The 24,323-nt window shown below is 27.9% G+C and overlaps 1 protein-coding gene across 2 annotated transcripts in view; it reads right to left on the bottom strand.

Moving 5' to 3' along the window:
* LOC142326392 (vesicle-trafficking protein SEC22a-like) overlaps window positions 1–21,880 on the bottom strand; it is a 41,260-nt gene extending 19,380 nt beyond the window's left edge. The window contains exons 1-5 of one of the 2 annotated variants that reach the window (XM_075368868.1): window positions 21,526–21,880; window positions 17,472–17,635; window positions 11,408–11,584; window positions 8,219–8,254; window positions 2,695–2,819 (exon numbers count right to left, since the gene is read on the bottom strand). In XM_075368868.1, the coding sequence (XP_075224983.1) occupies window positions 2,695–2,819; window positions 8,219–8,254; window positions 11,408–11,584; window positions 17,472–17,635; window positions 21,526–21,707 (684 nt within the window). In that variant the 5' untranslated portion in view covers window positions 21,708–21,880. The remainder of the gene's footprint in view (window positions 1–2,694; window positions 2,820–8,218; window positions 8,255–11,407; window positions 11,585–17,471; window positions 17,636–21,525) is intronic. The other variant, XM_075368872.1, reaches the window with a different exon arrangement.
* Between the last annotated feature and the right edge of the window lie 2,443 nt (window positions 21,881–24,323).

The raw sequence follows: 24,323 nt of genomic DNA, 5'->3' as shown, positions 1-24,323 counted from the left end.
TCTATGCATAAATCTAAAGAATCTATTTTTGTTAAGGCTTTCTATCTGCTTTTCTCAATTTTGTATAATATATGGGATAAATTGGTGGAACATTTATCATTTTTCGCCTTTTAAAAATTATCTACTGTAATTTTTTTTTGTAAAAATTAGATAATTTTTGTTTTAACCTATGAAATAAATAAATTCAAATCCAGTTTAGTTAACATATTATGGAGGCTTTTAAGAAAAAAAAAATGTAACCATTTCCCAACATAAAAACTGACCTAATAAATATAGTGAAATCTGTATAAAGTACATCACAAAATCCTTTTATTTATTCTTTACTTTGAAAAAATGTTATACTGAAAACACAAGTTTTAATGAAAAAAAAATTCCCATATTATGCAATGCAATTATTCTATGTCTTAACTTTCATCTAGGCCTACTGCAATTGCATTCCGGTCCTTACAGAATCAACAGATAAAGAAAATCCTTAGTCCTTTACAATGTTGTATTCAGCAACAGATGGGGATTTAAAAATAGCACGCACCTTAATGTTAGGAAAAAAGTAGTAAACAAAAAAAATATGGTAAATACCCTATTTATAAAAACTACTGTAAATTGTAAATTTAATATGACTTGAAAAAGTCATTGATGCTTGTTTGTTTCGTTTTCTGCAATGTAATTTTTTGCAAACTGTTATATTCCAAATAGGAACTTTAGAACTGTCTCTCATTTTTTTGGACATAAATATCAACTCCTCAAGATGCTTCACTGCCACTGTTAATGACGCTGTTTTAAAATTTTTTTCATTTATTTTTTTGTTAGTTTCTTGCAAAAATGAAACAGCCAGTCAGGATTTGCTAGAAAATCCTTTATGTTTAACATCAAAAATTTTCTTACTTTGCCTTGAAGCTGCTTGCTTTGCTCTAGTGGCCCAGAAACGTCTATTGCCTCTTCTATTTCATGACAGTCCCAAAGACTAATCTTCTTCTTATTGAGGCAAATTATAATGTTCATACATTTTTATAATTTTTCCCCGTCTTTTATTACAGTTGGGACTGATGTTGGCTTTGTATTGTATAAGCACATGCTACATCGACCAGCTTCATACCACTTTCTCTTCTATTAGGAATTGCTTTCTTTTCTTTGTTTCCATTGCAGTAGAGCAGTACATCAACAATTATCAAAAGTCTTGGTATATTTCTTTTCAAATACCGTACACAATCACCACCATAAAATTTACTTATAAAATAAACACGTGTATTCACCAACTCTATGAAGGTTAATGAAACTGTTCACACTTCAAGGCTGTTATTTCTGATTAGCCTTGATAGAAGAATGACAAAAGCATACAATCAATCCATGCAGACCAAAGAACATAGAAGATGCTACAGTTCAAGCAAAATTTTTTATAATGTTTCACCTTCACAACAAAATGCTTGAAATAAAATGGGAAATGTTATGCAATGTAAATTACAGAAAATCTTAGGCCAATAATAGATAAAATATGAATGAAAATAAAAAAAAAATATTTTAACCTATAAATTTTTACAATAATAATAATAATGAAATAGACTCATAATAAGATAGTAAAAGTGAAATATCTTTGCATTAAAATATGGGGAACTTAAACAGGGATTTCAAATATGTACATAAAACTGAAAAGTATGTAAAACTGAAGTCCAATACATTGAGATTTCACTGTATCGTATACTACTTACAACTTGTCCACACTTATGTGAATTCCATCCATTATAGAACTTACAGCAATGGAGGGAACATGTTTATTATGTCACAAGTGCAAGAGCCATAAGAAATATTTTTGAATAGTTTCAAGGTGTATCTTTTTTCTTCCTTCAATATTTTAAAATTATAGTTAACTGAAAGATTATTGTGAACTTACAAATGATTTGTAGCTGTTTACCTCTGGACCAATTAAAATTTTTTAATGTTCCTGTATAAAACCTTTAGTGGAAGTAGAAATCTAATATTACCCTCATAATAAAAAATATTTCCCTTTAAATAAAAAAAATATGACAACACATACAAAAACTATCAATAAGTGACTCTATACAATTCTGTTTTTTGATATTATTTTTTAGCAAAAACAGCCATAAAATTTAAATAAAAATTCACATCAGGTGGTAAAAAACCCCCTTTATAACCTTCAACTGTACAATTTTCCTTTATAAATTCTGTCAAAGTTCCATGACCAACAATAAAAATCATCTTAACTCTATATCTACAATGCTTCCAGAAAAAACTACTTGTAAAGATGATTTTTCTGTAGAAAAGCACTTTGCCAATCCAATCCAAACTTTAGTACAGTTTTTATTTGTTTAAATCTGGTGAAAATATGTAGCACAATTATTGGTAACATTTTTATTGGAAGCAGTCAGATGGTAAAATTTAACAAGTAGGTGTTTTGTGTCATATAGTGAATTCATGTGTTGGAATAAAACAATGGAACGGTTAACATAAATTTCTATAATGAAATCTATGAACTATCAATTTTTTAAATAGAAAATGTTTTGATGCAAACTTTTTCTAATTAAGAAACTGTAGTGGTAAAAATACAGTTTTAAGGATGGAATCAGTCAGCATATGACACACTACTGTATAAATTATCAGTAATTTTTTAATTAAAAGATGAATTAGTATATTAAGACAATTAGAGATAATTAGTATAATAGTATAAAAAAGACTACATACCTCTATTGAAGATTCACTAAGTGCTGAAAATCCTCTATAAAGACCAAGAAAAGCACACATTGATGTAGGCAGAATTGAAACAACTGCATACCATGCAAGAGGTTCTAATTTTGGTGGTGGGCCCACTATAACAAATAAACAATAAATTTTTTTATGTTTTAAGAAAAAAACATTTATGTTATGCAATTAAAATGAATAATCAGATTTACTAAATTATACTCTGTACTAATGTAATATTTTCAACAATCTCTTGAACTAAACCTTGTTAAACCAAACATATTATATAAAGAAAAAGTAATCAGAATAATTATTGGCTTAATTATTATGGCACCATCTAAATTAAAAATTTTAAATAGTTTAACAAATTATACAGCCGGGTGGTTTTAAAGAAAAGACTACAAAAAACCACCCCACTAATTTTAAGTCTTTTGTTATTTGCAAAATTTACCAGAAGCTACACCATGCAAAGAACTTATTCATCCATGCTAAACTGGGTTATATTGCCAATCATATGCAATAGTAATGTATAATAATAACTTAATGTCTTACTGTTTAAAGTAATTACTGTAAAACTTGTGTCGCATTAATTACACTATTGTTGTACTTTGTTCTTTTTTCCTGAAATATTTCAACAATTAACATTTTTTTATTTATCGAAGTAACCAGATGCAGATAAATACAAAGTATTATTTAAAAATATTGTACTCATAAGGAAGTGATGAGGATACCATATCAGTTATGCATCCCACCACATCATCTCACCATCCTTCCTATAATAGAATGATAGTTATATTATTCTACCATATCAATCTCATCTCATCTAACTTTGACAAGAAATAATGATTTTTTTACATTCTCTCTGTAAATGAAAAATAATCTTGCTTTTTCATGCAATTTTTTTTTTAACTATTTTTTTCTATATTCAATCTGAAGTATGGGGACAACTCAGGAGTCCTCCCCCATTCTCATTCATTTCTGATTTTTTTACAGTACAATACCAGGAACAATACAGTACCGTAAATCTAAATTTATATAAGAAAATGACTTCTATGATTTCATAAAAAATAAAAATTCTAGAATTTCAGAAGCAATGATTAGTAGATGTAGAAAACAATAAAAGGATAGCAAGTTTTATGAGGGAATGAAAATATAGTTTTAAACAATTTTCTGTAAAGCTCTATCTTTTGTATATAAATGTTATGTGCATGAAGCGGTGAACAAGCTAAGTTTCTTTCAAGCTTATAAGCCTGGTATGTTAATCATTACAAAATAATACTGAGTAAAGTAGATGTTAGTGTAGGTTGTCAAATAATTTTGGAATAAGGAAAAGCTTATGATTAGAAGACACGCTTTTAATGTTTACTAGTGCTAGAAAATGTAATGAAATTAATAATAAATAAACAGGAACTAAATAAACAGGAACTATTCGTAATTAAAAAAAAAAAACTAGTGTTTGGCTTATGAAGAAAATAGAGAATTGTCCAAAAAGTATAAGATAGAAGAAATACTTGTAAAGCTACGGAAAAGTAGGTAAGAAATAAATATAAGAAAAAGGAAATAATTATACACATTCTCCAGTTAAGGCAGATGAACAAAGTTGGTCTGGTGTTGGGTAGAAAGGAATCTGAAAGTTAGTGGACTGGCATGTTAAGGGGCACTAACTATACATAATATTGGTATTGCAACAGTTGAAAGCTTGGATTATAAGCTTGGTAATAGAATCTTATATGTACAGTAACATATCTTCAAACCAAAAACACTCTTCAGGACATTTATGGTCAAAATATACAGTTCAGTACTGAGATCAGCAGTGAACTGAGGGTCAGAGTCCTGAACAATGATCAACATAGAGGAAAGCCTGTGGAAACAATGAAAAAGGAAGATTCTGAATCTCTTAACTAACACTGACATAAAGAAATACTCTTTTCCCATTGTTACAATAAGCAGTACTGTAGCATGATTACGTTAACATGCATTTTTTTGGGGAAAAATGTATTGGTTGTAATTAAATAGATTTAAATATGACAACTAAAAATGAATTAAAAACTAAAACCCAGCAATGTAAAAATACATCTTAAGAGGAAAAAGCCTGCATCTCAAAATAATAAAATAACATCAAATTACTGTAATTTGCTTTACAGCAAATTGCATAAATAGCTGAAACACAGTATAGTAACTCAAACGTTTGAATATCAATGGGCAGCCCTAAGAATTTGTAAAACATAAGATAACATTGTTTCATTATCCCTAGAATAGTTTGCATGTTAGCTCCTAGTTTAAACTTACAATAGCAGAGACTTTTACACAATATAAAATAAACTGTGTATGATAATTTGTATTTGTAGTTCATATAAACATCATTAAAGGAGAATTTAATAAAAATCACATTTTTTTGGGTGGGGAAGAGAAAATTCTCTATAATTCTTTGTAATAAATTATTATTTGTATAATTATGGCCAGCCACATGGTAATTATACTGATATAATTTCAATACTTCTTTTTTATATAAGTGCTTATTTATGTGTAATGAATACAAATTACTGTTCAGTATCTTATTTCCAGACTTTGGCATCAATGAAAGATGTTAGGAATTCTTTTATTTTTTTTTAATTTTCTATGTATGTTGCATCTGTTTAACTAGTGAACAATAAGCAATGCCCCCCATGGTCCAATAACATAAGCATGATATGTACAACAAGTAAATGAGATGCAGTCATTTACAGACTCAGGTCAACCATTCCTGAGACATGTAGTTAATTGAACCCCGACCACCAAAGTACACCAGTATCCACTGTCTAGTATTCAAATCAGTATAAAAGCAATTAACTTTTATTAGAATTTGAACCTCAGAACCTTGGACTTCAAAAATCAGCTGTTAAATGACTGATTTGCAATAATGAGTTAACCACTAGACCAGCTCAATGGGCAAATTCTTTTATTAAAAAATTATTTTGATTTAAGGGAATTATTTCTTATTTATCAATTGAAGTTAAGTAGAATTCTAATTAAATTTATACTAATTAAACAGTAACTAAGGAGGAAGCTTATCTGTGAACGTGAAAACTGGTCTTTTACAGAAATTTCAACAATTAGAAAACTATAATGCTATCTTACTAGTCACATTTTATTCTCAACAGTACAAATAATATTTTGATAAGTAAATGGTTGCAAATTGGAATGGCTTTCAGTAAATATAAAAATAATAAAATACCACGCATGTAGCTAGGATTTTTTTGGCGGGCTGGCTAATGATGATGATAAAATAATAATAATGAAAATCACTTTATATTGAAACAGTTTTTTACACTTTATTGCATCTGAAAAATACAAAGGTCATCGATTTTTCTTTCTCATCATAATATTTAAAACTTCATCAGGATTAACGATAATATCTCTATGCACTGATAAAAAATTAACGAACTTAATCTTCCATCCTCTAACTTGTTACATGCAATCGTTTTGACACTCTTCATTGTGGAAAATGAGCATTCATAAGTACATGTTGTTATCAGAATAGTTGCTAAAATTTCCAAGAGATAATGGATATTTGGCAAACATTCTTTTTTGCAGTGATCCAACACTTCAATCACTTCTAGATTGGAATTTAAATTTAATGACTATCTCCTCACACCCAATAAGATACTCCACTTGGAAAACAGATTCAGAACATTTATTATCATAATACAATGTAAAGATTTTTTTCCAGGTCTAGCTGAACCTAGCTAAAGAACTTGAAAACATTTTAAAGATTCTTGGAACGCCATCTAGCTATCTGTGCAAGTGTTTGGAATCCGATAAGCAAGTATTGCAATTCTGGCTTGTGGAAAATCCCCAGTAATCAATTACTTTTATTAATATTGCATCAGCGTGAGTGCAGTGCACATTGAGTAACAGAGTTCCTCTTGCAGGGCTGAGTAACGGCGGGTTAAGGTATATAGGAGGGGATTAATGACTAGAGAGATGATCATATACCAAATTATCTCTAATTCTGTGAAAATACTTTTGAGATGTTACACATTACAAATATGAAAAATGCTAAAAATGAATTTTTTGGATCCAACTTACTAGATTTAACCCCTGAATGATAAAGGCTAATAATTGTCGGGCGATGGGGGCTGCCAGCTCCCATCGCCTGACAATTTCTGTGGGGGCTATAGTCCCCTTAGCCCCCTGTTCACTATATGTGCCAATATATTACCTATTTCCTTTTCGAGATTATAAGTCAATGCCTGATTACAGCTGTTTATGACTGATGAATCAAACAAGTGAAATTCAACATGAAGTACGTGAAAAATGACTAGCTTAACTGGGATTTAAACCCAGGACCGTTTGGATGAAAGGCACAGATGCTACAACTCAGGAATATAATTAAGAAACATCAGTGGAGAGCCTCTATAAAATTGACCATGTAAGGAGTATGAATAATCTTTTTCAGTTATGGTGACATAAAGAGTAAACTGAGTGTAGTAATTTGTAGAAAATTAATTGTAACGTAAAGGCGCAGAAGTAGTAATTGAAAGAAAATAAGGAAAGCCAAGATGATGTGCACATGAATAGAAAATGCATAATGGTCGGAGGACGATATTGTAGAATAGTCAGAAGAGAGGATTTATTAGAAGATAGGTGGGCTGGATGACTTGAAGGAGAGTTTGAAACATAAGAGTTCAGAGGGCTCTAAATGAACCAAACAAACTGAAGTAAAGAGCAAGGGTCTATTTTATGATCTGCAATATCAAAAACAAAGATGATGATGATAAAACAAGAACTTATTGTGTCATGATTTCATCAAATAATGATATTAAATCATTTGTTACATAAATAATAATATTAAAATAATAATAAGGATGAATGACAAAAGATTTTAATTTATAACTTTTACCATTGGTTAATTTACCCATATGTAGTTTATAAATATTAAGACAAAGAAATTAATTTTCCTAACAAAGAAATTTTATGGCCCTGTAAAATAATTATTTTTAATTAAGGAAAATTTTAAATACTATTACTCTAAAAATCAGGATAATATTAAAGTCAACTTAACTTGATACTCTTCAACATACACACATGCGCGCGCACATGCACACTACACACAATCAACAGGAAAATATGCACATACTAATAAAGGAAATACAAACCGATAATTTACACAATATGATAAAGAAAGAAATACAGAATAATTTAGCAAATCTTAACATTAAATAATCTTTAAACAAATCCAGTAATAAAACAAAGAAAAAAAAGATTAGTGAATAAAGCTTTTATATCATAGAACGTATTACATCTGCAAGTAAGAAAATAAATATGAAAAATAAAGTAAAACAAGGTATGTAATTGAGATCAATGACACTGAACTACAGTTATGCAATAGAACAAGCGTCAAAGTGCAATAAAAAATAAATCTTTATTAGTCTAATTATATCAAGAAAACATAACTAGGTAATTCATGCTTTTAAAAATATAACAACATAGACAAAAGGTTAACTAAATGCACAAGTTTCTTTAATGCTCAAATAATAATACTCACATAAAAATGTATATCGATTTTCAGGTAACTCAATACCTATTTTAAAAATTACAGTGAATTAAACAAAACATTACAAAATCAGTTTTCTTATGGATAGCATACAAATTCATACGGAAAAATATCCAATGACTACAGATAAGAACATGATATGTTAATTCCAAACCATTTTAACATCCAGAATGCATTTTGACAGTAGGAATATATTTAAATTGCTAAGTATATATATTTAAATTGTTAAGTCATACTAAAGGTTTAATTATTCACGTAAGTATAATATATAATGGATTAAAATCACAAACGGAATATAGTTATCTGTATTTTCTTGCAAAATCACATAATTTGTCACTTAAATGTAAATTAAGTTTAAATTTGAAGACACATTTACAAACATTAATTTCCTTACTCATATTTCTTCAAATACATACATTTATTAAAAACATAATTAAAACCAAGTAATGATTAACATATCAGATACAATACTTAACATCAATCACAACCAACATCTATGGTTTACTACCTTATTATCATCCAGCAAAAAAAAAAAAAAGCTGCTATAATCATCAACTACTTTCTTCCTACACATCCCCTCCCAGATAAATTGAATCTCTATAATTTAATCTTAATCACAAATAACTTATAACATCAAATATTGGATTCTATTTCGTTATAAAAATAAACAAATGTATATTCTGTTTTGATAATTATTAAAAAAAATTAAACAAATTATTTTATACAAAAAAAGTTGCTTATATAAAAATTATAGTAATGTGTTTTTATATTAATAACAAGTAAAAAAAAAAGAAATAGTATTTAACTTGATCAAAAATATTACTTATATAACAGGAACATAAGAGGAAGTAGAAATAAAAACATCAGGGATTAAATTGAAAAAAAAATATTCTTATTAGAAACAAAGTAATCTACTAATATTAGCAATGTAAAAAACAATTTCAATTTCAAATCATCTCTTTCACATTTTTTATATTTTTTTTTATTTATGAAAAATATCTAATGTAATAATGAACTGAATGTAAAATATACCATATCATTTCTGAAAAATAATTCTATTCTGACATTAAATCCTGGCCATTAAATCTTATAATTTTTCATCAATTTCTATACTTCTTCAGCATATCGCCTGATGATACACTATATTAAAAAACAATTTAATTTGTTGATAAACATATGTTATACAATGAAACTGAGGTCCTCCTATTCATGACTCACAATAATTTTTTATGGCACTAGGTTTCATATGAAATTTTAAAAAATTATCACAATTTTTGTCTGTTTAGGCATCACAAAAGCCACAACAGACAAACCAATTTTAGCAAAACTTTTAACAGTAACCATTATTGAAATATTAAATATAACTTAAAATATTACAGAGACTTGTCCCAGTTGAAATGTAGTTTTTGACACATACTAAGAATTAACACTAAACAAGACATTTTATAGACAATAACCCCTGCAAGTTTTCAACAACTAATTGAATTGAAAAAAGAAGAATATTTTTTTTTTATATGAATGAAGCATTTTATTTAAGCTTCACTGAAATAAGAAAAAATATAACTTCTGAGATCATTGCTGATAACACCAATTTCAGAAATTAGTAATTCATTCACCAGTGGCACTGGCAAAAGATTTCAAAAGAAACAAAGAGAACAGGATTTGAAACAATTTTAGAAAAAAAACGGATGCTGAAAATATAAACTACAGGCTCGGCTTTCAACTTCAATAAAGCATTTTTCTCTAATTAAAATGCCCAGGTTGCATTTCAACAAATGCATAGTAAAGAAAATAGATTTTTAAATCACTTTAATATGAACGTTTTTTAACACTTCAAATACTATTTCCAAACTCAATTAGGAAAAAAATCTTAATTTTCTTTTCAACACAATTAAAGAACAGATTTCAGAAATGAAATTGAAATAAAAAAAAAAATTAAAAACTTTACAGAATATTCTGATGAATATAAGATAACATTTACACATAAAGGTTCTATCAAGAAGCATAGTTAAAAGTTACATTCGAAATATTGTTCATGTATGACCATAGCTTCTAAACATCTACCTGATTTTCCTTTTTTCTCAGTTGGTATGGCATATCTGCTGTAAATCTTTATAAAGTGACGCTGCAGAAATGTTCTGTGCCAGCAAAAAAATAGTTTTATACATTAGAAGACAATTTGGATTATAAATTTAAATATTGGATGACAATGTTAAGTGGAAGGTGAATACTTAGCTAAGTTGAAAATTGTTTCAATGATATGGCCTTGCCATATCACCAAAATGGCCTTGCCATAATGACCAAAAAAACATGCAAAGAATATATACAGGCAAAGAAGAAAGAGGTATGCTTGGTTTCAATCCTGCCAAAGATTATATTACCACATTTTTATTCAGTGCAGAACAATATAGAATCTGTCTCCCCACACAGTTAAAATACTAATAATGACCTTACCCTCAAGTCAAAGACATAGTTTTACATATATTTCAATGAGGAAGATAAACTGGATGAAATGATTATTGAAAAAACGCAAACTCTTGCCAGGAATTAAATTTGAGACCAACTGATGTGTGCAATATGGTTGTGCTGTTCTGAAGGCTTGTTTACAACTACCCTTCTTATGATCATTCTCCAGGAAACGACTGCATCATTATACCACAAATCTACTTTTTATAATACATTTTAAAACTGTGAATGCCAGTTATCAGAAAACATTCCATGAGAAAAAGCTGTAAGTTAGATAAATTTTTATCAATTTGTAATGAACATATCACATCTATTGAGGTTGGCCTTTATTTATCAGGCCAGGGTTCAAAATCTGTTTTAATTTTTCTATTACTTTGTTAATTAAAAGTGATGGTAAATATAATGCTATTTTCTTTAAAGAAAAGCACTAAGAGAATAACCAAATAAAGCAAAGAATTGTACTTCTTTAATAACTAATGATAAAATACAGTGTATTCAATAAATAAAATAAAAATATATTTAAGCAACTACAATAATTTGCATAAGTATCAACTAGTAAGTAAATCATTAAAGAGAAAAAATGCAAGATTAATTTTTTTTTAATATTATCCTAATAAATGAAATTGGCCACAAATTAATTTATCAAATTAAATTTTCATTCTTTTTATACAAATTCTCACAATCTCACCTTATTAATGAAAATATTTGACTCACCTCCTAAGTGTGACACATTTAAAACATGATAACCATTTTGCACAGGCTCAATTTCACCTACTGTCAAAACATGAGGGGGGCGCAGTTTTATTTCTGCACTTAAATCTGACAGATTCATACGAGTAGACAAACTCTGAGGTCTGTTATATCTTTGTCTTGTTTTATGAATAAAATTGTCTGAAATAAAAAATAGATTTATATATACATGTATAATATTAAAATAAAATAATACTTCACTGATTATCATAAGGTCAATACTTGATTTTCTTTTGAAGACAGAAAAACTATATTATAAAGTCAACTATATTATAAGAACTCAAATTGAGAGCTCTTAATGGAATTTTAAATCAGTGTATGTAAATGTTAATAACAAATATGCAATACATTAAAGGAAAATTTAATACTTCAAAAACAAGAATCATTTTCTTCAATTTCTATTAACAAGCAATAAATTTTAATAAGTTTTTCAGTTGTAGTGAATCACTAGGAGACACAGAATGAATGATATTAACAAATTTTAACAAGAATTAAAACAGCATAATAAACTAGACAGCATAATAAACAGCATAAGATAATAGACAGCATAAGAAACTAGATAATATTATAAAGATTATAATCAGAGTACTTTTTTTTCCTAAAAGTAATCTATAGTATTTAATAAAATACAAATTTAACAAATTATGTTCATTCTGAAAAAATGGTTCAAAAGAAGACTATTATTTGATGACTTGTTATTTTCCACAAAAGTGGTAAAATACAACTATAAACTAACTCCACTTTTTCAAAAATAAAAATTTTCTTTTTTGAGATTTAAAAAAGTTGACAACAAAATTGAAATACTTTAATGGCATTTGGTTATTTATTCTTATATAATGAAAAATGAATTACACTAGCAAAAATTTACCTAAGATTTCTTTTTTGAGGTGGGGGTAATTTATGATGAATTTTTATTGTAAAATTATCATTATACATTTAAATAAACCAAAAAACTTTTACAAATTAAAAAAATCAGTATTTTTTAAGGCTATGTAAACTGAAAGAAACTAGAAAAATTTCCATTAAAAAATTTACAACCAATAAAACATTACCTAAGATTTCTTTTTCGAGAGTGGGGGTTAATTATGATGAAATTTTATTGCAATATTATTACTAAAAGTTTATTATTTAAACTTTAAAACATTAAATTTTAACGTACTAAAAGTTTGGATAAACCAAAAAAAGTTTTGAAAAACTAAAAAAATCAATATTTTTAAACTTTGATCAGTTCAATGTTTATATTGCCCTCCAAAGTATTTATTTATTTATTGATTGCTTGGACTACTATCTGCTTAGGAAAAGACTTTAAAAAAACAGTTAAAAAAATATATAATAAATAAAAAGAAAGCTTTTTCAATTTTTAGGGAAGGAGGAATTTGAGGACCAATTTTTTTTTAAAATCGTAAGATAAGCATGCACACATGAGGTTAATATAAAGAGGCGCTATGTTTGCAAAATTTTGATAAAACTGACTCCCAAAAAAATCCCCATACCCCCTGAAGGTATTGATCCCAAAATTTTACCTAGAAGTTGCCCATTACACATAAGTCTCTAAACAAGATTTCATCAAAATTGGTTTATCCAGTCAAAAGTTATTAATATTCAAACACACTAACATATGTACATATATGTAGTACAAACATTATCTCCTTTTTTTGTTTTTTATTGAGGTTCCAGAGTTGTGAAACATCAAAAAAATATTTTAAAAAACTCCATTTTTTGACTAATTACCTTACTTTCTTTCTTGCAGCATGGCTCTAGAGCTATGATGCCAGTAAAGTAAAAATGAAAAGAAAAATTTTAGGAGTTTAATGCTAAATTATTTAAAAACTACTAACTGGGTAACTTAAAGGGTTATTTTTTACCTTTTTAACTGACTAGCAATTCAAAATTTATATAAATAATACATCAGTTTGTATAAATTATTTTTAACTCCAGAACATTTTTCAAAAATGTCCTTCTTAGTTAGTTTTTAATTTTAAACTGATACTTGTTTTAAGTGTTAAAATTACATAGAAAATTATGTATAATTTTCCATGTTAATGAAGGGGCAAGTTCAATCTAATTACATTTTTACAAATGATTTCCCTGCAAAACAAAAAATATGAAATCAAAAACAAAAAGATGATTTGTCATCTAAAATAGACGACAAAGTACCAATCCAGGCCTCACAATAGTTGGAACCTAATAGCAAAGGCAGGAATCATTACACCAGGAGAACAGAAAGTATTAAAACCCATGAAATTTCCCCCAAACAATTTTTTCAATCAGAAATTTCCCCAAACTAAAGTGAGGGTTTTTACGTTTCACCGACCAATTTATTGCATGTGTTGAGTTATAAAAAGAGAAGTAATAAAAATACACGGGTTGCAGACACTTAATTTATTCAAAAAATTATCTTATGAACAAGAAATAATCACAACTCAACAAACACAATAGTCTAATATTGGCTAAGTTGTGATGGCTTCAAGGGAAGATGACCACTGAAGAGGGCACTGAAATAAAATAAATGTGTTAGGTTTAATATAAGAGACATGTTAAATAAAAATTACTACTTATTAAACTAATTATTAGAATACAAATCAGCACCTTAGAGGTAATCAGTAGTAAATCCAATGGAAATCTGATGGAGTTACCATTATTTATCTCTCAGATGTTGAAATTTATCCTGTTTTATTTTTAGAACATACAGAAATATGTAGGACTAATAAAAAATCTGCCAATTTGATGTCTGTAGGATTATTTAACTATTTTGTTAAAGGTACGGTAATGAAAAATTGTTTCAATATTACGATAAAATTAATAACACTTCACCTGTAATGAATGCAGTGATGATTATCAGTTCAAGTCATTATGAAAAGGTAGCCTTCTTTATCGTTGTAGAGACTGTCAATGACTTTTGACATTTTCAATACTTTTATTTGATTGATTGAGGAAAATCTTTAAAATGGTATTTCTCACCACTAACATGTCTGTCCCAAGATCTCTTTAAAAGGTGTGATGCATGATGAATGGGAGAACCATTCCATGAAATGAATACTTCTTGAAATAGTGTCAAATTTTCAGTTTGGTTGTGCAGATGGTTGCCAATGACTGATCCAACCGATTCACATACAGCCTCACTACAGATTTTTAAGCAGTTTTCAAGGAGGGAAATTATTTCTGAGATTTCAGCATTAACTTCAGTGTTGGTAAACAGTTATTTGATCACTCTGTTGTCTTGCTCAATTAAAAAAGGTTTGCCTCATTTGAAGAATCGAGTATTTTTTTAAAGAAAAAAAGTTTACAAAATTGTTTACATCATTTAGCTGTAAAAAAAATATGAATGTTACACCCTCGATTTTTATTGATTCAATTTGTTAAAACTGCTAAAGATTCAAGTGTATTTGCATCTGCTTTTCCTGCTTTTTTTTTTTTTTTTTTTCTCTCTATATCTTCATCAGGTAGTAAACATTCTTGGTAAGTATTGTTATTTAAGCTTTCAAGCGCTTTAAAAAGAGATGGAAAATTCTCCTCGCTTAATTTTACACTTTTCATTTCAATATCCATTTTCTTCAGTGTGTTTTTCATTGAAATATAATAATAAAAAACTGTCCAGATACATATGTTTACATTTTGTGTGGTGCAACTAAATTTCGTCACTAATTCTAAAATATCAATTGTCCTAAGTAGCTGGTAAATAAATTCAGGTTTAGAGAATTTTATTAACTCTACTGAATACTTTTTAGCTTCAGTGTTTTTGTCTTTTTGGATGCATTTAGTTCGCTTTTTTTGCAAAGCAGTGAAAAATAATTTGAAATCTCTTAGAAATTTTCTGTAAACTCAATTCACTCTGAACAAAACGGGCTTGTTGGAATGATATAGGGTTTAAAAAACTCACTAGTAGTTCATCTGCTAATGTAATTAATTCCTCATAGCCAATTACCCAGTTGTAATTTTTCATTATGTTTATTTCCTACTGTATGAGCTTGACTATTAAACCAGGTTAAAGTGTTGTCTTTGCAAACGTCATTTAAAACACATTCTAATATATGTGCTAAGTCCCACATAACAAGGAAAAAGTCTTGGTCCACCCCTTCAAATAGCAGGGCCAGTTTTTTAACTACACTAGACAAAATACTGTACATTAAAAGCCATGCCATTTAACTGTTCTTTTATTTTAATATTAAAATTATCAACAGCACATTAGAGTTTCTGAACAAGAACATCACCCTTGTGTAAAATGCCACATGGTGATATATCAATAATAACAGAAGTCTGAACAGCATCTACTAATGTATTCAGACATGTAATCGGATATGTACGGTGAAGTTTGGTTATTTTATCAGCAGAGACAGATATTACAGGCAAATATTTTGTTACAGGGTTTTTAGTAACTAAAAAATACAAAATTTTTGCTTTCATGGTAAAAAATATGTTTTTTCTGAATTCTCTATAAAATTACTTGGAGTGATTAAGCTTACCAATATCACCATCATTTAATACATTTAGGCTTAATATCTTTCAAAATATTTCCCACCCTTACCTTCATTAATGGCACTATAAGCTGCTCTAACAACCCTTAGACCCAATCTTTTGGGTGTTCTTTTTGTAAAATTAGATTTTTTTCTCAGCTGCTTCAGAAAAGTGGTCAATTAAATAGGTTTTGAAATTTTGAAACTGTACTCTCTGAACTGGTAGAATTAACCGGTGTTCACTTAGTAGAGAGAAAATACCAAAGTGCCAGATTTAAGAACCACTACCTACTTGGGAATAGTTTGATAATGCTCTACACATGGGAGCAATGTACTGTGCCCATATGTTCTACTGTGCACTGCACTAGCTGACAAATATCTGGAAGCGATTTGCTTGTACTAATTAATTTGAGTTTTGCTTCAAATTTTTCATTTATTTCAACTGGAGTGTTGGCCTCGACATGTGAACTATATGGGCCTATTTCAATAGTTTTAACCTGAACTATGAACTATTAAATCCTTCGGATTTAATAGTTCATCACCTTTTTCATTAAGGCCAGATACTGCCTGATTTATAGTTGATAACTGTTCAAAAACATTAGTTTAAATAGTTGGCCTGTTAGAGATAGACACGTTACCACCAACATCAGCATTGTTTTGCCTGCAAGATAAGTCTGATTCTGTACAAAGTGATTGTGATTCATCAAGTTTTATTTGTTTTTTTAAAGGTTCACTACTACTTCATCACAGTCACAAGTTTTTGTTTTTAAAAATACAGAAATACTAGCTTGATCTTTAGTTCTTGATTTTTTAATTGAGTATTTATTTACAAAATGATTTCCAAAATTATCACATTTGGTGCACCAGTCACAAAACGCACAGTTAATGTCTTGCTTACTTTTAAATGTTGACATAGTTAATGTACAATTACAATATTTTATACTCTCTATACTGTATATTGTGTATATCAATATTAAAAGTCACCTAACTACTTCACTATTACAAAAAAAACAATACACTTGCAGCCAGCCAACTAATAAAAAAAGAAACACTGTTGCCTACCCAAAAGCAACTAAATGAATAGTGTAGTAGAGAGGAGACGATATGCACTCGCACACTGGTGACCACAATGCATTTTATCAGTAATGTGGTCCTTAACTGTCGCGATTTGAGTTTATGGGTTATTGCTCCCTAGGAATGATGTTGCTACCTTTGTTCTCATTATTCCTAACACTCAATAGGATGAATGTTTTTTTTCAAAACTTGTTAAAAGATTAATTATTCCAATTAATAATTGCAAAAATGATGTGAATACAACATCAGATGATATTTACATTACGAATTCTATTTTTTATGACTGGTAAAAATTTCTGTGAAATTTTCCCAGACAGCCAAAATTTACCCCGAACCACGTGTTCGGGGGTGTAATGCAAGGGAGTGTTCTGACTCCCTTGCATTACACCAATAAAAGAAATGGCCTACTTCTGAAAAACATTATTCATTTGAATAATATTAATAATATTATAATAACATTTAACAGTTTGTAAAGATTTGAATAATATATTAAAACTTACCAAATTCTATAAACGAATATGGTCGTCTGGCTAAATTAACCCTAACTGTTTCATAATTGACGATAAATTCTCTCATTAATTCATTAAGAAAGCTGAAAGCTAAAACTGCTGGATATGTTGAATCACATAATGTAAGATACGTAACACCTGAAGTCGTTATAAAGCTGAAATAAAAATACTGTATTCAAATAAAAATTTTATATAAAATTCAATTATAAAAGACTACTACTGTTAATTTTAATTTCATCAAAAAAAAAAAGAAGAAAAGTAACACGCAGTTTATTATAAATATAAAAATGTAAGTAACTGTTTAGGTATCACTTCACATCAACTTGAGAAAAAAAATACAAAACAATTGTTATAGTTCCAGTCAATTCAACAGAAAGCATAAATTTGGCTTAAAAAATTTGAACCACTGAAACTTCAACTCAAATTGCTTATTATGACATAATGCATACCTTTTACATAAGTTGAATAAAAATTTATCTCAAGAAAAATAGAATGAATCTTAAACGGGAGATATACATAAATTCAGGCAGGATTTACAGTCGATTAATTTTACCTAAAGATTTTTAATAAATTAAAACTACATAGCTAGTAAATATCATTTCCCAATCATTCAGCAATAAAAGTTTCTGAACTATAATTGATATAAGTTTCCCAAACATCTAATTCCTGTTTATTATAAATACATATTTTAAAACTCTTGTTTCTAATAAACTAATTTTTTGATCAGTTCCAAGGCAATGTTCAACTACAGACAATTTCTCTTTTTACTAATTTACAGAACTCCAAACACTCCTTTCTTCTAGTTTAACCACTTGCTAATTCCAGTCTCACATCCCTTTTAATTTATTATCCCGTGAGAAACTGTTCAAAATAATTTTAGTTTACTTTTTCTAAAGAACCCTTGGAATAACTATGCCAAATTTTATAGCTTTCTAGCTATTTGGGAAATTCATTATAAGCTGATAAGGCCTATCCACTTAAGCACACTACTTAAAGCAGTGTGCTTTTCATTTTTATTTACACCAGTACTATGTTTTTCTACAGCTGTTTTTTTTTTTTGCTGCAATCATCTTTAACAATTGACAATAATTTAGAAGTGTTTACTCTTCTACTAAAAGAGTAACAACTGTAAGCTGTTTGAAAATATTTGTTAAGTAAACAGAGTTTGTAGGTGTTTATCTAACAATATGGGTTTGTTGCTTTGAAAGCAGATCATCATTATACAATTTTTTCTGCAATTTTACAGATATAAAATTAAGCACTGTTTTTGTCTCATTCTTATAATTTTCTTCTTTTTAAATAATATATATTTTATTTTTAAACAATAAAAATTTAATTTTAACTACATATTACAATTACAACACAACTACATATTACAATTTGACTGAATATGCTGCTAGTTTTTTGAATTTGTATAAATAATTTTTTACTGCTAAGCTTTTTGTGTTAACCAAGGACACTTTGCACTTGGGTGTGTACTTTATTATTATTTTTAAAAGTCAAATTATTTACGTTAACATTCTGCTTCAACTTTGTATATACCATTTATATCCCGTAAGGTTTAATTCAGATATGATGTAGTTCTCAGAACCTCAATTACAGCTTCCTTAGCTTTTCAGTTGTCAGTATAGTTTTAATATTTCATTTTGCTCTCATGCAAGGTATAACAACTGTCTGTTCAGGCCATCTTCAAATTACATAGTGAAAGCCATGTAACGACACAATCTTTTCTCTATAATGCAATACTCTTACAGTAATGTTACCAGCAATTTTATTTTAAAACTGAAAAATAAAATTTATAATACTTCAACTTTCTAATGTTTGTGATTTGTGGTTCATTGCAAATTAATTTTTTCTAGATTAAAGAACTCGTCATCAGGCATATTCTGATTAATTCATAGATTTTCTCAACAGCTAAGTAAAACTAGATTTTTCATGTTTTAAAAATTACATTAAAATTGTCTACTTTTATTTTTGCATTAATTGTTTTACTTTACTCAAGGTAATTTCTACCAGAGATATTTAAATTTATAATCAGAAGAGAAACACTAAATCGATTAGATACACAATATTTTATAGCTTAATAAAATATATAAAAATACCATTACTGAAACAATGCAATCTGTGCTCAACTACTGGTATATTTGGATGAAAACAACATAAGATAAATCGTAGCAGATAGTACTGCCAACCAAAAATGCATCAAAACCTGACGTATTGTATTGGCAAAGCTATTTATATTGATTCATTGCCAACCAAGCCCCCTATTATCTAATCTATTTTTAATTAATCAACTATTAAAAATAATTTTTTTGAATATTTATATGCTATCCGTAATCGAAATTTCATAACACAAAAAAAAACATTTTGGAATGAATTTTCCTATTCTTGAACGGACCAGTTCTTTTGGATTAAACTAATCTGAAAATAATCTCAGACCATCTTTAATGAATCTAACTGCCTTCAAGCCTTATTAAACCAACAGGTACAGCAACTCCAGACCTTTTAAAAAATAATTTCATTCTTGTATTTTCTTCATTGTACATATGGATTTTTTCTTTTACTTCTCCAGGACCACCGTTAGATATTATCTCAAAGGATAAGATGAAAGGCCGAGATGCTACCACTCATGCCATGGAGGTCAGTTCATATGGATATCTGATAATATGAAAGTCTCTAACAGGGTTATTTTTAGTGTCAAGAATCAACTTTCAATACAGACAGCATAGTTTTTCTAAAATATTTTTTCCATACCAATCACTGTTTGAAGATTACAGTTCATGCTGAACATACAATAATTAAAAAAACAAAATAATAACTATATTTATCCTTCATTAAGCAACTATTTAAAATATAACTTATTTTAAAAAGGAATGATAATTTTGAATTTTTTAATTCAGTTTTGAAGATTTTCTAACCTTTTGTTAATCAGAATAACAGAGATGTGATTTTCAAAAATTTGTCTTTTCTTCACAAAATATTGCAAAATTACACACTGTAAAAGTGTGCAAAATAAGGGAATAAATAGGTATTAAAAACTCTCTGAAAGAAATTTAACTCAATTTAACTTCATATAGCAAAAATATGTTTGCACAAATATTATTCATTTAATATAGAATACATAGCCTTTAGCCTAATGGATTTATCAGGTCTGTAGTTCAAAAGCAACAAATCTGAATTACTTCTCAACATAAAATGTTTAAAATTAATAACATGAAGGGAATGATGGTGAAATAGACTTTGTAAAAAGAACAGAAAATAGCAAAGCTACAGAAAACTAGCTTTTGAAAAACAAATATATTGAAGATTAATAACCCCCAGAAATAGTTATGCTCAGTGCATCAGTGCTGTATTCTCACCATCTCTTGACTTACCATTTATCAACTTGATAAATGTCAAATTTGAACTTAACTTCTTAAGTTATAATCGCAGAATAACAATTTATAGTAACTTACTTAGATAAATATATTGTAATATCAAAGAAAATTTTACTTTCTACTTTTTACAATGCTCCGTAGTAAATTAATCTTTAATGTTTGTATATTTCCTTTGCATCGACTATTGATTACAAAGGTGACTTGCTATGAAAAAACCTAGTTTTACAACTCATAAGTTTCATCATAAAGCGTTACAACATATATGTACTGTCCAAATTCGGCAACACTAACAGAAGACAGTAACTACACAACTCAAAATTTACACTTCCTTACAGATAAATAACAATTTTATGAATTTTTGGTGACAAATATATAAAACACATGGAATTTTTGAAGATGTTAATGCTATAATTTCAATAATTAAAGTACTAAACAAGAATTAAAACTAAATACCAAAAAGCTAGGTTATGTTACAGTTAATAGCACGATTCAAATTATAATACACAATGTTTGGTGTAAACGAATCTTAATTCAGGCAGAATTCGAAAAAATATACAGAAAGAAATAACGTCGTTCATTTAAAACCATGAACTGGATTAAAACATGTAATTGGAAAAAACTACTCCGTTCAAACCTAGTAATAAAAACTAACATTTAAATGTACTAACTGTAAATTATGAGCTCCAAGATTGACGGTGCATCTATCTGGATACTGGGCTGCTTTTTTCGCAACTAACTTCACATATTTTTTACTTTCCTTAAGACTTTTGTTAACTTCATCATTAAAATCGGTAGTAGCTGAGAGGGCCATTCCATCCTTAGTTCTAGAAATCAACGCGTACACTATCATTTTCTATTATTACAATACACAATTATTATTAAGAGGCTAACATACAAAGACAAGCAAAACACAAAATTCCGCACAATACGGAAACATCCTTAAACACTTCAACGAAATCGGCTACACTGACAAACCACAAACAGATGCTTCTGTAGACGTTACATATTGCTTAAAACAGCTGATAAATGAATGTGTATTCTACCAATGGTTAGCATAGAAAAGGCGGATATTTTAAATGTATGTATCGGGAATAATAATGTTATTGTGTTTGATATAAACAAACTGATTTAATAAAAATGGAAACAGAACGTTCCGTCTCATCAAAAAACGAAAAAAAATGTGATTCAACATTTGAAGGAAATACTTCGTTTATTGAAAAATATCCGATTTTTTTCAATTATGTTGAGACAAGTAAGAATATTCATTTACAACCCTCTTATAAATAACCTATTTAATAAAATATATGTAATGTAATAATAAAGTAGTTATAGCAGTCAAAATTATGTTAAGCAAAACAACTGTCCTGTTTCCTTCTCTAATTATATATGTTCTAAATATTTTATTGACAATGACAATGTAAAAATACAGAATTCTTGCCAAAAAAAAAACAGAAATCGTTTTTATATGCTGAGGGTAGAATTAAGTGTTCAGATTATGTAAAAAAAATATTACTTTTAGTACAAATAATTTTTTGTTAAAAATTAACGTTAATTTAAATCTTTAACTCAGAAATGAGATTTGAATCCAATTTAATAAATATAACAAATGAGTTTAGTTTGTCAACTGCATAGTTTTTAATAATTTCATCTCCAATCATTATGGATGAAATCATAGAAACTTTCATAAATATAGTAAATATTATTTAAAAAAAAAAATGAATAATGATAATTAATACAATAATGTCACAACAACCAAGGTAATATGTATAATACTGCTGACAAGTAAGAGGAAATCTCTTGTTTATTTTAATGCCAGAGGAGAAATAAGCTAATGCTGTGAAGTAATTTTATTAAATATCATCTCCATTTCTCTGCTACTCAGGAACAAGTGTCCCATTAACAACCTAGTTTCTGGTTCCTTTACAGTCTGTATCTTTTTTTGGAAAATCTCTACTCTTCAGTTACATGAAATATTATTCACATATTTTTACAACCCTGTTAAAATTTATTATAAAACACTTTATCTATCATAAAAACACTTCTCTTAAGAAATGAGTGAATTAAATAAAATTTTAATTGTGACACTGATATACAAAGTCAATAAAACAATGACAATTCTCCAAAGAATACATATTGTGTGTTTGTACGATTGGGTTGAGCTTGGTGCTGCTACTAACATACTGAAAAGTCCACAGTCATTGTAATAATTAAAAACTTACCTTGTGTTATGGATCTATTTTGTTTAACCTTTCTAAATATCCTAAATGAAGTTCAGCATTGTGCTGGCAACTTATATACTAGGATTTACAGTATGTTACTCTAATACACAAATACTATTAATCATATTATTAGATATTATGTTTGTGTGTGTATTTGAAAAACTAAAAAGTACTAACTAAAACCTTTTTCATTTATTAAAATTTGCTATATAAAAAAAGATTAGTCATAAACTCATCTTTGACTATTATGGTCATGTAGCAATAAATTTTAAATGTACCTTTATCTAAATAACATCTAAGCATACATGAAATGGATATCTTGTTGTATGATGTAGGCTAAGTCAGAATTTATTACACACTGTTATGATATCATTGGTCATTATCAAAGAAAGTGACTGAAGTTTAAATTAATAATTTTTTTAAATTTTTAATAAGTCCATACCAAATTTTTACATCTATGTTTAAAGTAATTATGCTCAAACTATAAGTATCATGAAACAAATGATCTTTTATTGTTATTAATTTTGATAATTTATATACTTATATAAATCTTAAATACCTCTTGTAAATCTTAAACACTTTCTATTGCATAACTTTCTAATACACAATGATTTGGCTCAACTGAAATTTTTTCATGAAATTTTTTAAATGAGCAGATAAACATGTTTACAAATTCAGTTTGTACTATAAAACACCATTATACACTGTACAATATGCGCAATTATATCATACCTAATTTTATTGCATCAGTAAATTTAAAAATATTGTCCAATTTATTATTAATACTTAAATAACTTCTTAATTAATTAAGTTTAATTTTTTTTTTTATAAAAATTTGTTTAGAGAAAAGTTGAATACCTAGGTGTAGGTTAAAGATTGATAAATAACTTGCATGAGGGAGAAGCAATACTAAGTATAAAACAAAGTATTTGGAAGAGCTATTTAGAGGAATGGAATAGTTACACAAAATTATTTTAAATAACTAATGGTAGGACCCATTTCTACCAGCAGATCTTTTGTGTAACAACAAAAGAAGAAGACAAAAAATATTTTCCAGAACCACATTGTTAAGAGTGTAATGATGTATGGAGTAGAAGATTCTTGTGGAATATGAAATGGAAGTACTCACTCAACATTTTTAACAATGAAAAAAGATTTTATTTCAAAAAAGTATGTATAAGAAAAAACTGGACTTCATAGATAATAAAATGTGAAGTAGTATACCCATGATTAGAGATGACATGTGA

This window comes from Lycorma delicatula, chromosome 1, assembly GCF_047948215.1.
Source record: "Lycorma delicatula isolate Av1 chromosome 1, ASM4794821v1, whole genome shotgun sequence".
In the NCBI taxonomy this organism is placed as follows: domain Eukaryota; kingdom Metazoa; phylum Arthropoda; class Insecta; order Hemiptera; family Fulgoridae; genus Lycorma; species Lycorma delicatula.
Note: the sequence above shows the minus strand (reverse complement) of the source record. Positions and strands in the feature narration are given on the sequence as shown.